A 12510-nucleotide genomic window follows, 5' to 3' on the forward strand; every position below is an offset into this window, starting at 1 on the left:
AAACCTGTTTGTCCTGCTTCATGATCACTTCATCCATGTCATCTGTTTCAAGTTGGTCATGTGCAACTCCCTCTAAATCTACTAGAGAAACAAAGGAGGAAGGGAATGAGGAGACAGAAAGTCACCTGGAGATTCCCATGAAATAAAGAGACCAGCAATGGGTGACTAGTAGTATTCATGAAATAAAAAGAATTAGCAATGAGGTATCTTGCCTCAAAAAAAAAAAAAAAAACATAAAAATAAAATAAAATAAAAAAGAAAGAAAAAAAAAGAAAAAAAAAAAAAGATTGTAGTCCTGCTCAGATCAAATCAAATTCTAATCTCTAACTTCAGAAAGCAGTTAGAATTTACACATGGCCAATTAGTCTGCTCTGCAATAAAGATAAATGTGCAGGTGGCTTCTCCTATTAAGTCATCAGAAGTCCTGAGATGTCTGGCTTCAGAAACAGATAACGGCCTTCTGCTGCACTGCCAGTATGGCAAACACTGTACAGGGATAACACTGTCCAGAAGAGTCAGAAAACTAAAAGGATGAAATATTTCCCCCAGCTCAGTTTCTTACCCATGGAAAGAAAACTGACTTGCCCACTCATGAAAAAAATAATGTCAGTTCAGAAATGACCCAGGTTTCCCTTAAATTTTGCAATACTTGCTCCATAAGCATTTCCCACTACTTACTTTGTCTAATACCATTTTAGTACACTCTCTGGTCATCATCTATGGCTTCCAACTTCGCTTCTTAACTGCAAATTAAGCTCCATGCGCCTTAAATTCCTTTGGACAACTTAACACCTCAGTGTAATTCCTCACTGAAAAGTTGCAGTGTACAAAAAAAAAAAAACACCCCCTCAATCTCTCAAATAATTTTGATGCAGACTGCCCAGTGATAACAAATCAGGCTCTGCAGACTATTTGTTAAAGAGTTGTTGCAACAGATGAAAAAAAGATATGAGAAGGAGGGCTGGGAAGGAAATAAAAGATTAAAACAGGATCCATGAAGAAAGGTGACAATAAGATGGGAACAGAAAAAGAGGAAAAAAAAGCAGGATTTCTTTCTCCCACTAACAGATGGTCTATTAAAGATGTTAACACATCTGCTACACATACTAGCTCACAGACAAATGCACAGATTTCTCAAATGCTTACAAGTATCCTTGCTTCCCAAAGGATTAGGTCACTGGGAACTGGAAATTCTGATTTCTTTAGTGGATGCTTACGTCCATACAAGCTCTTAGCATGCATCACAGACAGATACAACATTTTTTGTATGAACTCCAAACATTGTTATGCCATTATTTCATTTTCAACACAGTAATCAAAAAAGCTCAAAGTCCAGAAGATGGACTTTTTTCTATTATTTCATATATATGAAATAATTCAGCCTTAAAATGAATAAAGGAGGTCTGAAAGTCATAACAGTAAGAAGTTGACTTGTTAAAAGAGAAAAAGAGTGGGAAAACCACTTAAGATGTGTTTGATTTTTTTCATTTATCCAGTGCTCTACTGTCATCATGCAGTAATAGCTTCTGTTGTAGTCACATTGATTATATTAAATTGCTTACTCAATTGTTTACTTAAAGGTTATAACTAAATATTGACCCATACAACACGACTTGTAGTTCAGTACAAGAAGTGAGAATTATTTTTTTTTTTCAGGCAATGGGAAACACATGGCCTCATGCTGAGTGAGAATGGGAGATGCTAAGAATGGGCTCAGTCACTTCCTCCTTGTAAAAGAGAAGTGAGGGAGCTGTAAGACATCCCAGTGGTTCCCAAGTCTGCCAAAATAAAAGATAATCAGGTTCTGGTGAAAAGAGGACAGAAAAGATATCTAGAACTTTATGAAAGTTAAACATTGCATTCATTTCTTTCAAGCCAAAAGTAGTACAAGACAAAATACAGAAAATACACAAAACTGTTATCTCCATCCTTCATAATATTTCAATTAAGTAATTAACATAATTCTTCAATTAAGAGTGAGGGAGGAAAAAAAAAGTAGCATTAGAAGGAGCACAACAAAGAACATTCATTCACTCCAACTCAAACTGCAAATCTTGTATTAGTTTTGTGTTTTCAAAGTTTACCTCCCAAGGCCTCTCACTAAATTAAAAAAAAAAAGTTAAATTACGTAGTGCTATGAGTAATATAGTAAGTCAGAACTATTCCCAAATGAGAAAGAAGAATAGAAACATTTATCCCTTATCCCTTCTTCATACCTTCCTTTTCAGAAGTAACAAACTTATGACAAATGGAAGAAAACTGTAACTTACTATGTGACATCATCTTCAGTGAAGTAAATACTCTTTTATGTATGTAATTCAGCATGTTATGTACATTATGTGTACATTATGTTATGTACACGTTATGTACATGTACATTATATATATGTACCATCATATATATAAAAAATATAAACACACTATTTTCTTTTGGACATATAATGGAAACCGTCCACTGATTCAAGAACACCTCCATGAGAAGTTTGACAAATGAAACACAAAAGCAACAAGGAATGCACTGTATCTGAACCCCAAATTAAAGAGATTGTATCTCAAGCAGTGATTTCTTAGTTAACTGATTTTTTTCTTCCCTGCAGCTGATTGTAAAAAAAAAACCATGATTGTTTGAGTAGTTGTAGCATCTGTGAGCTGGGTACCTCCTAAGAACTATTAAATACAATTTTCACGCACTCCCAGTCTTCTGAAAATCACAAACTGATCACTAACCCAGCTTAGACATACAATATATTCCACACAACTCGATGTGTCTGAAACAAAAAAGTTACCAAGGAATCAGACCGAAATCAATTACTTACTTTTGTGTTTAGAACGAGGAGCAGAGTGCACTTCTGCAGTTACAGTTTTCAGAGGTTTGGGAGGCTCTTTAGGCCCCCAGTCTTCTTCCCACTCCCTTTTAAATTTCTCTTCCTCTGCTGTTATCCTATGTGGAAATAAAATGCAGCTATGAATACAAAGTATAAAAATAACAACACAGACATAAATTCATTAGAATTGTTTACTCTGTAGTACATCTTGGTGTGTTTGTTTTCCATTAATGCATCATAAAATGCCTCCTGCACCAAACCAAAATCCTTTCAGTGATTTAAGAGTCATTTTTTGAAGAACCTAATGACTTCTTTCTGATTTGCTGGAAATACGTTCAAACACTAAATGAGAATTTACTTACACACTCCAACATTACAGATGGGAAAAAAAGCTATTTTAATGTTATCTATTAATGGCCTTTGATACCTCAATGGCTATTAGGACAACTTGGAAACTCTATGTAAAATACTCTGATTTTCATATTAAGTTAAGACGTATATATACAGATATATAAACAAATTCACAAATTTTAAGCCAAGAGGAATCCACAACAACACTACCACCTTAATTGAAGTCGCCTGTTTCTTCTTAACTGAAGAACTGTTTCTCATTTTTTTTTCCACTTCAAAATTTGAAGTATATATTAGAAAAATAGCATTTCAACTAAAATATGGAGTGTAGAAGTATCTACAGTATCTACAACATGCCTAGAGTCAAGAGTTTCAGTTGTAAATTTTTAATTGGATCTTATTTCTATTTTGATGATTGCTTCCTAAAGACATAGTTCTAGGCTACACTAAAAAAATGACTCATTTGGAATTTGAAATATAAACATTGTTGAGGCACAAAACACATTAAAGTCAGCATTTTAGAAAAACAGCCACACCGCAGGAAAAAGCAGTTCATAAAACAAGGAAAAAAAGTAGAAAGGCACCACCATCAATAAATTGACACTTCGAAAGAAAATTCTGAAAATCCCACGTCACAACAGTGCTACCACATAACCTAATAACTTGTAGTTTCATATACAATACCTTTAAGTGGCCTAAGATCTATTCTTGGCTCCAGCCTGTCTTGAACTGGTAAACTGACAAACGGCGCCAAAATTTACCAGATCTTATATGATACTATTTGCACTTGGATTTTCTTGTGGATCCCAAATTTAGCTAAGATAAATTTAAAACATATCCACGTGGCCAAAGCACTATTTAATCTGCACTGAAAGTCAGTATTTAAAATTGGAAGCACAGTCAGCAGCAAGGCACATTGAAAAGAATGTTTAAACTTGTTATATTTAATTAAAAAAAAAAATCTATGGTGTTACAATGTAACTTGAAGTATACTGAGAATTAATGACCTCTGTCATTTAGGCATATCTGATTTTTTTTCTTAAAATCTAAGTTTTCCAGCTCTTCAGCCATTCTTCCGTTTCTTCCTTGACCAATTTCATTCCAACATTCATTTCTTCCTTTCCATTAAAATTAAACACCAGAAGCAGAATAATCAAGTTCTGAGACACAAATTCTTTTATCTGGTGTTCTGTACATACCTGTTCGACACATACTTTACAACATAGTTTTAAAAAAGAACATTCAACTTCATTCAACTTGAAGTTTACATTATTTATTATCAACATAACACTTGTGTTTTCCAGGTGCTGCTTTTCAGTTTCCCATTTTGCAAGTTTCTGGTGCTCTTATTGAGATCCATGGGATACTACACTTCATTAAATATACAATTTTATTAGAAAAGAATGTTTTTGGCCAGATCTAATACATAACAATCCTGGTTGTTTGTTTGTTTTTTTTCCCCTTCTTTTTCCAGGCAGCATATTGCCTCTGTAGTCTGTTACTTACTGCTCAATTTCTCTGCGATATCTCTCTTCTTCCTCTGCAGCCTTCTGGGAAATTTCCATTTTTCTTCTATAACAGGAATTAGGACACCGTGATAAAAATAGTATTTTCTGAGTAAGAACTTGCACAAAATGTGTCAGCATATAATTACTGAAATATATGGTCAGCAAATACATACACATAGGGAAAGAATTTTTTTTTTTTTTCAATAAAGTCTTTAAGATATCAAGGGTTCAACGTACTTTTGTTCGAACCTTGAGGACATTCATGACCATATGATAGCAAGGACACATTATCTATTTAACTCTAACTCTCTATCTCCTTCTGAGACAGTACTATAGTGTGTTATTCTAAGAGCACAAATTTGTTACCATCCTACTAAAAATCATAGAGAAGGGAATGGCATCAAGAAAATGCCCAATGCCCAATACTCCAAGCATTGGGAGTATGACAGCTGAGGAACAAGGTAACCCTTTAACTCAGTACACCTATTTGAATGATGCTGGTTTTGAAAACCCAAAACATCAGTGGAATAAGGATTCATGATTAGAGACTCCATAACATCAGGTTCAGCTGGGAATCTTCTTATAATTATTTCTGTCTTACTTGCCCTATCCAAATCTAAGCTAAAATTTTTCAGACCCTCCTGGACAGATTCCTTACAATCTCTCTTTCTCTTGCTGCTCTTTGATGATTTTGTTAGTCTCCAGTGCCAGTCGCTTCTGATGCATTAACTCCTGGCGTTCCTGCTCACGAAGATGTGCTTCTCTCTGCCTCTCTTCTTCAGTCATGAACAGTTCCTTCCCCTGCAATCAGCATCCCAACACAAATCAGTCACTAGAGATATCACAGATGCAATTTTCCTAGGAAATAATTCAGAACTGCTTACATAACACAGAAGCACATTTGCCATTACTTCCCATTACGTTCAGTCAAGAATGCTTTGTGAAAGACAAGAAGATTGGGCACTTCACTCCAAAGAAATACTCCAGTTTTGGAGTAATGTATGATGTGCTAACATAGGCAACTACTTTGCAGCAGTAGTGCAGTTGTCATGCCCAACTTGCACTCAATACATCCCACAGAACGTGAACAAGGCATCAAAAGAATCCAGTGGTAAAGACAATCACACAGTAATAATCTTTTAATGTTCTTGCGCCTATCTGCTACAGAATACCATGAAGCAGGGTATGTAGTTTGCAAGAGGTTATATTAGATGATGTGTTTCAGCTGGTTTTAGTCCTATTTTATTTGCTTTACAGATAAGAATCCAGAAAATACTACTCAAGAAAGGTGTATCAGTGGTTCTGATTGTGGAATGTGTTGAAAATACTTAGTTATTACTGAAATATAAATAACATTAATTATCATCAATGCATGAATTTTCAAAATTCTGTGGTTTTAAAGCTCATAAACAAAAACAGGCATTGAAGAATGCTTTTGTGACATGGTCTTTACTTAACCACAAAAAAGGATTAAAGAAACAAAGTTTATCTATTGCCATTTCTTCTTTGGTACAGAGACATGTCCCAAAGAAACGAGAAAAAAATGAGGTGAAGTACAGTGGAGTTGAAGAGTTCCACAGCAAAAATTTTAATGAGGCCAATGGCACACACTTTTTCTAACAGCTTGTAGCATCTCTTGGAACTGAAATCCTTTGGATGTTCATTAGGAGATGATTAATCAGCTAGCCTGGAGCATTTCTTTAAACAATTTTATCATGCCTTTGAACAATTGTCTCTTCCAGTAAGAGTTGTTTAATTAAAATATGGATTCCTTCATACAGATAAACAGCATGTAACAACCCTTATGAAATAGTCTAAATGATTTATTAAATCTTATTTCTATTTAATTCAGTTGTGAGGTAATTATAAAGTATCTTCTTTGATTAGTCTACTGAACTTAAGTATGCTGTTGTATAAAACTGTGCATTTTACTGTCAGGTTTAAAGCAGAAAAAGTATTGAAATACTATTTGAAAGCCACACTGAAATCAGCAGAAATTAATTTCAGCTGACTTTAGATCAGGACCCAAAGGCATATTGTTCTGTTGTACAAACAATGAAAATTAAAAATTGAACATTTTCAATGTGTTGAATAAACACAATAAAGAGAAGAGATCTAACAGTTGTACAGGGAATACATTAACCATTCAGGAGAAAATGTTAATTGACTCAAGCTTTCATGTATCAGTACAAGAAGCTATCTGTCAAAACACAAGCTCTAAAATCAGAAAAAATCATTACCATAAAATTAATTCCCAGTCCTTGCAAGTGAACAGCATTGTCCTGACACTTCACATGAACAATACACATTCCTGGAACTGTTGTATTTGAGCATACTGTGGATAGTTAGAAATAATAAGAAGCCACTCCAAATGGCTTCAGTTCGACCAAATTTGGAAGTAAAAACATTGTAATGAAATGCAGCTTTGTTCCTTATTTATTTTTACTATTTATTTGTCCACACAGTAATTTTCACAAACATTGTGCTTTTGTAAACATACTACTTACAGCGCCTGCCACCACAGAGATAGTCAAAGTACGACTACTTTTGAGCACTCTGACAGCCTGCAAAATAAAATAAAAATTATCCTGCATTTAGTGGTAAACATGCTGTGCACACACGATGAAAAGCAGCTAAGAGAATCAGACAGAAGCTTAAACAAACAAACAAACAAAACAAACAAACAAACAACAATAAACCTGACAATTACATATTAATGTAATTAAGTAGTTTTAATCCTACCTCTTTATGATCCACATTCGAAAAGTCCACCCCATTCACCTCAACAATCTGATCACCAACCTAAAGGAGTAAATCCAAATCTTAGTACAGATTCTGTACTAATACACATACTAACTGGAATGAGAGACTGTCAAACATTCTCAATATAATAATTACATGTACTGGCAGAATATTCACAAGGGGAAATCAGCCAAGCATGCAAGTTCTCCCACCGGCATTTCCAATTGCCACTATTTGAGATGAAATTTTGAGTTAGGTGGACTGTTGTTCTGACCCACACATTTTGAAAGGCATGGAACATTTTGACTGGAAATCTAGCCACACAGTGTTTCTTTCCCATAGAAAGAAATAACAGCTAACGTCTCTACAGTGATCCGGAATCCTTGAAGAAATAAATGTCAAACAAGATTTCTTTGTAGTACCAACACTGTAAAATGGTATACTTACCTCTAAGCCCACTTCTGCTGAAAGAGAACCCGGCTTAACATTACTGACAAAAATGCCTGGTTTTTGTGTTGGACCACTGGAAATACTGGTGGAAGATTAAAAAAAATACATTGTAAAAATAATAATCATAGACTGATACAGAAGCAATCAAGAAGTCTTGTTTTCTTCTTTCTCATTGAGAAAGTTTTTTTATGGTGTACATTACTCTGAATGAAGCACTGGACTTTGCAAGTACAGAGAATACTTTTCTACCCTTCTTGCCACAAAATCATACTTAAAAGAACAACATCAAAAGAAAAGTATTCAGCTTCTGGAGATTGCTTTGGATGCTGAAGCTAACACGGTACATGGTCCTAACGCTAAGGTACTGAGGGCACTTATGGTATTGAAAAGTCAGCATGTAAAGCAGTGAAGAATTAATAACTGCTTGCATAATTATTTGTTGAACTATAGTATACTGTGTACATGTATAACAGTATTATTGTTCAGGATTGTTTACCAAAAACAAAAAGGATATTGCAATCAGGGTCCAACATCTAGTGTTGAAAATCCAACCTGCAATCCATGCTGGCCCTCAAGACAACAGGCGTTTCTGTAGATAATACATCCTGCAGGTGATGTCAAATCACCCTTCCAGGTTTTGTAAATATAGTTAAAACTTTTTATCTTCCTAACAATATTAAAGAAAAATTATTCTTTTGAAAATATTCTTGCGGGCAAATCTTGCTAATCTCAGCTGCTACACACTGCAACATGCAAAGAAAACCTACAATTTCTCTTCTACCTCAAAATCTTCACAACTAGATGAAAGGACACAAGTCTGAGAAGCATTTGCTCATATTTCGAAAAATGCTAGATATTCAAAATTAATATTAGGAACCAAACCACTGCCTCTCAGTTCAGAAAATTTTCACAGAAAGTAGTCTTGGTGAGTCAATTTGACATTAGATAATGCTAAAACCTACTATATTACAGAGCAGCATTTCAAAATATTGAAAAATTTAGAAATTTGAAAGCATTTAAAAGATCTAGTTCCACAACACATCTTTTGTGATGTTACTATGATCTTCCTTTGATTTTTAAATTGAGATTTTTTAAAAATTTTAAGTCAGAACCTGGGACGCGGTTACTTATATTTGTCTAATAATATATACGTGTCACAGATGTCCTCCTTTTCCTGTCAAGTTTTCTTGGTCCTCTGTGGTTCTTCATGTTCTACGTATCACCTCAAAGAATGAAGGAACAAACTGCCCTGGATGTTTCGTTTAACAAGCCGTGGACCCACCTGCATCCCATGCCTTTTGTGCCGATCAAGCTAATGAAGACTTTCTTCTCCTTACTGTCTCTTCCTCCAGAAGAAGCAAGACCAGCCACACTGCCCTTTCCTTCCTAGAGAGAGATTTAAAAACTGCAGGCATTACTCTGTGTTGAATGAAGTTGTACGAAGACCAATAGAAACTTCACAAAGCTAAGAACAAAGTCTGACAATACCAAATTAAGATTCCTCCATGGATCAATTAGAATTACAGTAGTGCAGTGTGACTGATGTGAAAGACAAACATCTATTTGGAGAAAATTGTTTCAATAATCCACCTTTTTCTCCAGACAAGGATGAAGGAAAATTAGAGGAAAGTGATACGGCAAAATAATAATTTAGATGTTCCCTAACAAAAAAAGCTTGAAAAAAGACTTGATAATGCTCACTACTTAACGTAATTTTTCTTCCTGAAAGACAAATTAGATAATTGTGGTATTTCTCCACATGTCTACAATTCACTTGCATTCACGTTGTCATTCCTCCACCAATATAAGAAAGACAGATCAAATCATCTGTTAAATATTTATACAGTTAAAGAATGGCTTGGTCAAACAAAATAAGGTACCAATCAGTGAGTAAAAGTTATTACACTTGTATCTGGCCCTTTCCTTATCTAGTGATTCTAGAATCATTTCATATCACAAAAGATGTTTTTTCCCAAACACATGTAATAAGATACGGCACCTAAAAAAATAAATACAAAGACTTCTGTGATAAGTTCCAAGAAGAAAATGATTCAGAACAATTACAGACTTCACAGAAAACAGCATAATTCATCTCTTACCCCAGAATCTGACACAAATTGATCCACATATTGCCATTTAAGGGGTTCATCTGCTGAACTGAAAGGGAAGAGTGATTAAAAATGACAGTGAAAAAAGAACATGAATGTGTTCAAAAAGCTGTTTTGAAATGAGGCATTCTGTTTTTCATCCACTCATTCCTTAGGATACCATTCACTATAACTTGTATGTTTTGCTCAGCTATTTAAACAGAATATCAGGCAAGCATAAAATTATTTAGACTAGTAAAGTATTCAATTACTTCAGTGAGTAAAGCTGGCCAAATTTAAAACTGAGTAATCCTCTTCAACTGAAACAATAATGAGAAACTCCAGGAATAGCAAGGAAAATAATCATAAAAACTTAGACAGTTTATATGAATGTCTATGCAGATGCACACTTCATCAACATTTGTCAAATGTTCCACTTACAGTGTCAAACTGTCAACAAATTGGATGAGGACAATAGTTTGATCTTTTTCTAAGCTCTAAAGCAATTCTTGAATGTCGTATACATGCAGAAGTAGTAAAGCTCTTTATTAAGCAAGATGTGTTGAGAATAAAATTTTCAGAAAGCATCAACTATTAACAAAGAAATCAGAATTTGTTCATTTAAGAAACAGCCATATAGTAAGTCAGACCTGTGTAACAAGATAACACACTAGACAAGCCATTTTAACTAGCTATAGAGATGCATGGCACAAATTTTCAAGCATCCATATAAACAAGAGTGATACCTTGAGTACTGAAAAGGCTGTGTGAAAATTAAATATTATTACCTTTTGACTGGTATCATTCCAACATCTGAAAAAGAGAAATGCTGCGTTAAGTAACATTTTCTCCTGGTCGCTGCATATCTATTAACAACCTTTAGTAATAGAGGTGATTTTTGATGCCACTTACGTCTCACTTTTATGGACACTATTTTCTTTGTGCGAATGAGGTTTATGACTTCCTCGTGCGTGCATGATGAGATGGAATATCCATTTATACGAACTATCTCATCCCCAACCTAAACAAATGAAAGATAAAAGGAAAATGTGAATGAAAGTAAAAGTTTCTAAGAAATGATGTAATCGACAATAATTACAATGCAGGAGTTTGATAATGTTCTGTTCAGTACTTTAGGGATTTCAGGTAAACACTGGATGAAATTTACTTGTACTTGCTTGAACTTAATACTCAAAACCAATAGCATAGATTAATGGCCAGAATAACAGTTTTAGAAATAATATACAATGGAAAGCATGAAGATGAGCCAGACTTCTGCCTCACAATTTATCTTAAGTTCAGATGTCCATTTTCCAGTTCAAACAATTTTTGAGTGATGATTCTTTATGTTTTAATAGGCTAAATTAGTTTTTATCACATGCTCTCTGAGATATCTTTTCAACTATTTTGGTCATTAGGACATAAAACTTGGTCTTATCCAGTTGTCTGATTCTAGATTCAGAATACTATGTTATTTTAATGAATTTAGCTCAATTTCAGATGCAATATCTTATTGGCTATGAGAGTCATACACTAGCATAATGGAAGTTTATTCTGGGCTGCAGTAGCTCAAACCTTCTTGGATTATGTACACTAGTTACAAAAGAGTACATTATTCATCTGACATCCTTTCATGAGTCTCACAGCAGCAACCCATTGTTTTTCATACACTGTGGCTGGGGAGATGGTACTGCCACACTATTGTCCCAACTCTCCTGTTGTAAGACACAAAAAAAATAAGCGGGAAACTTGGAACAAAACCATACAAGAACGCTCCCACCAAACGGAAGACAAATTATTATTTTATTCCCAAGGCTACTCTGCATGCATGTGATACATATTTGGGCTACATGGACGACAGAGAGCACGATCAGCTACAGAACAGACCAAGAACAAGCAACCTGAATAGCAGCAGGAACAAAACTAAGGTTATTCCCAAGGCAAATTCAGTTGAAGAAAGCTCAAGTGAAACCAGAATTAGCTGTATCAGTAGCTCATGTTTATTTAGTGATAAAGCAACACTGCACCACTGCAAAGCTTTCATTTAAAAAGGCCTCTTCTCCTTTAATTCACATCCATGCATATTATTTGACAACTTTATTTTTGACAGCTTGATTGGAAGTCTCCCCCATGGAGACTTTCCAGCTTCACTGTTGTAGGACAGAAGATAACACCACCAGCCTTAGTCACAACAAGAAAGTGATCTACTGTGGCTAGTTTAAATCATGAAGTGTTTCCACTGTTTTTTCCATCATACAATTTTGATGGGAGTATCTGTGCCTGAAAAGGCTTTTAAAAAGTGAAGAAGTCACAGTCTAGACCACTGAAGAGTAGCTTCTTTGTACCTTGCTGACAATTTTAAGGCAAAGATGGAGACAGATAGAAATTCCTGCTCTGGCTCTGTGCACTCTGTCAGTTCTATTTAGCTCTATCTAAATCCTACCATTTACTTTGCCACATTCTTGGGAGAGGAAGACAATGAACAGGAAGCAGGAAGTCTTCAGTATGGCTTGTGTCTTGTACACCAACTTGTTTGATGGGATATTAG

The 12510-nt window shown here is 34.8% G+C and overlaps 1 protein-coding gene across 2 annotated transcripts in view; it reads right to left on the minus strand.

Annotated features, from left to right (window-relative positions):
• The window catches only part of LOC125694768 (harmonin-like), a 44824-nt gene that overhangs the window by 21078 nt on the left and 11236 nt on the right, over window positions 1-12510 (minus strand). Inside the window, exons 5-15 of one of the 2 annotated variants that reach the window (XM_048948428.1) lie at window positions 10875-10983; window positions 10751-10775; window positions 9975-10032; window positions 9158-9261; window positions 7873-7957; window positions 7426-7485; window positions 7191-7247; window positions 5342-5484; window positions 4682-4747; window positions 2816-2940; window positions 5-78 (exon numbers count right to left, since the gene is read on the minus strand). In XM_048948428.1, coding sequence (XP_048804385.1) covers window positions 5-78; window positions 2816-2940; window positions 4682-4747; window positions 5342-5484; window positions 7191-7247; window positions 7426-7485; window positions 7873-7957; window positions 9158-9261; window positions 9975-10032; window positions 10751-10775; window positions 10875-10983 — 906 coding nt within the window. Of the gene's footprint in view, window positions 1-4; window positions 82-2815; window positions 2941-4681; window positions 4748-5341; window positions 5485-7190; window positions 7248-7425; window positions 7486-7872; window positions 7958-9157; window positions 9262-9974; window positions 10033-10750; window positions 10776-10874; window positions 10984-12510 lie in introns of both variants that reach the window. The other variant, XM_048948427.1, reaches the window with a different exon arrangement.

The sequence above is a fragment of the Lagopus muta genome, chromosome 6, assembly GCF_023343835.1.
Source record: "Lagopus muta isolate bLagMut1 chromosome 6, bLagMut1 primary, whole genome shotgun sequence".
NCBI classification, from domain to species: Eukaryota; Metazoa; Chordata; class Aves; order Galliformes; family Phasianidae; genus Lagopus; species Lagopus muta.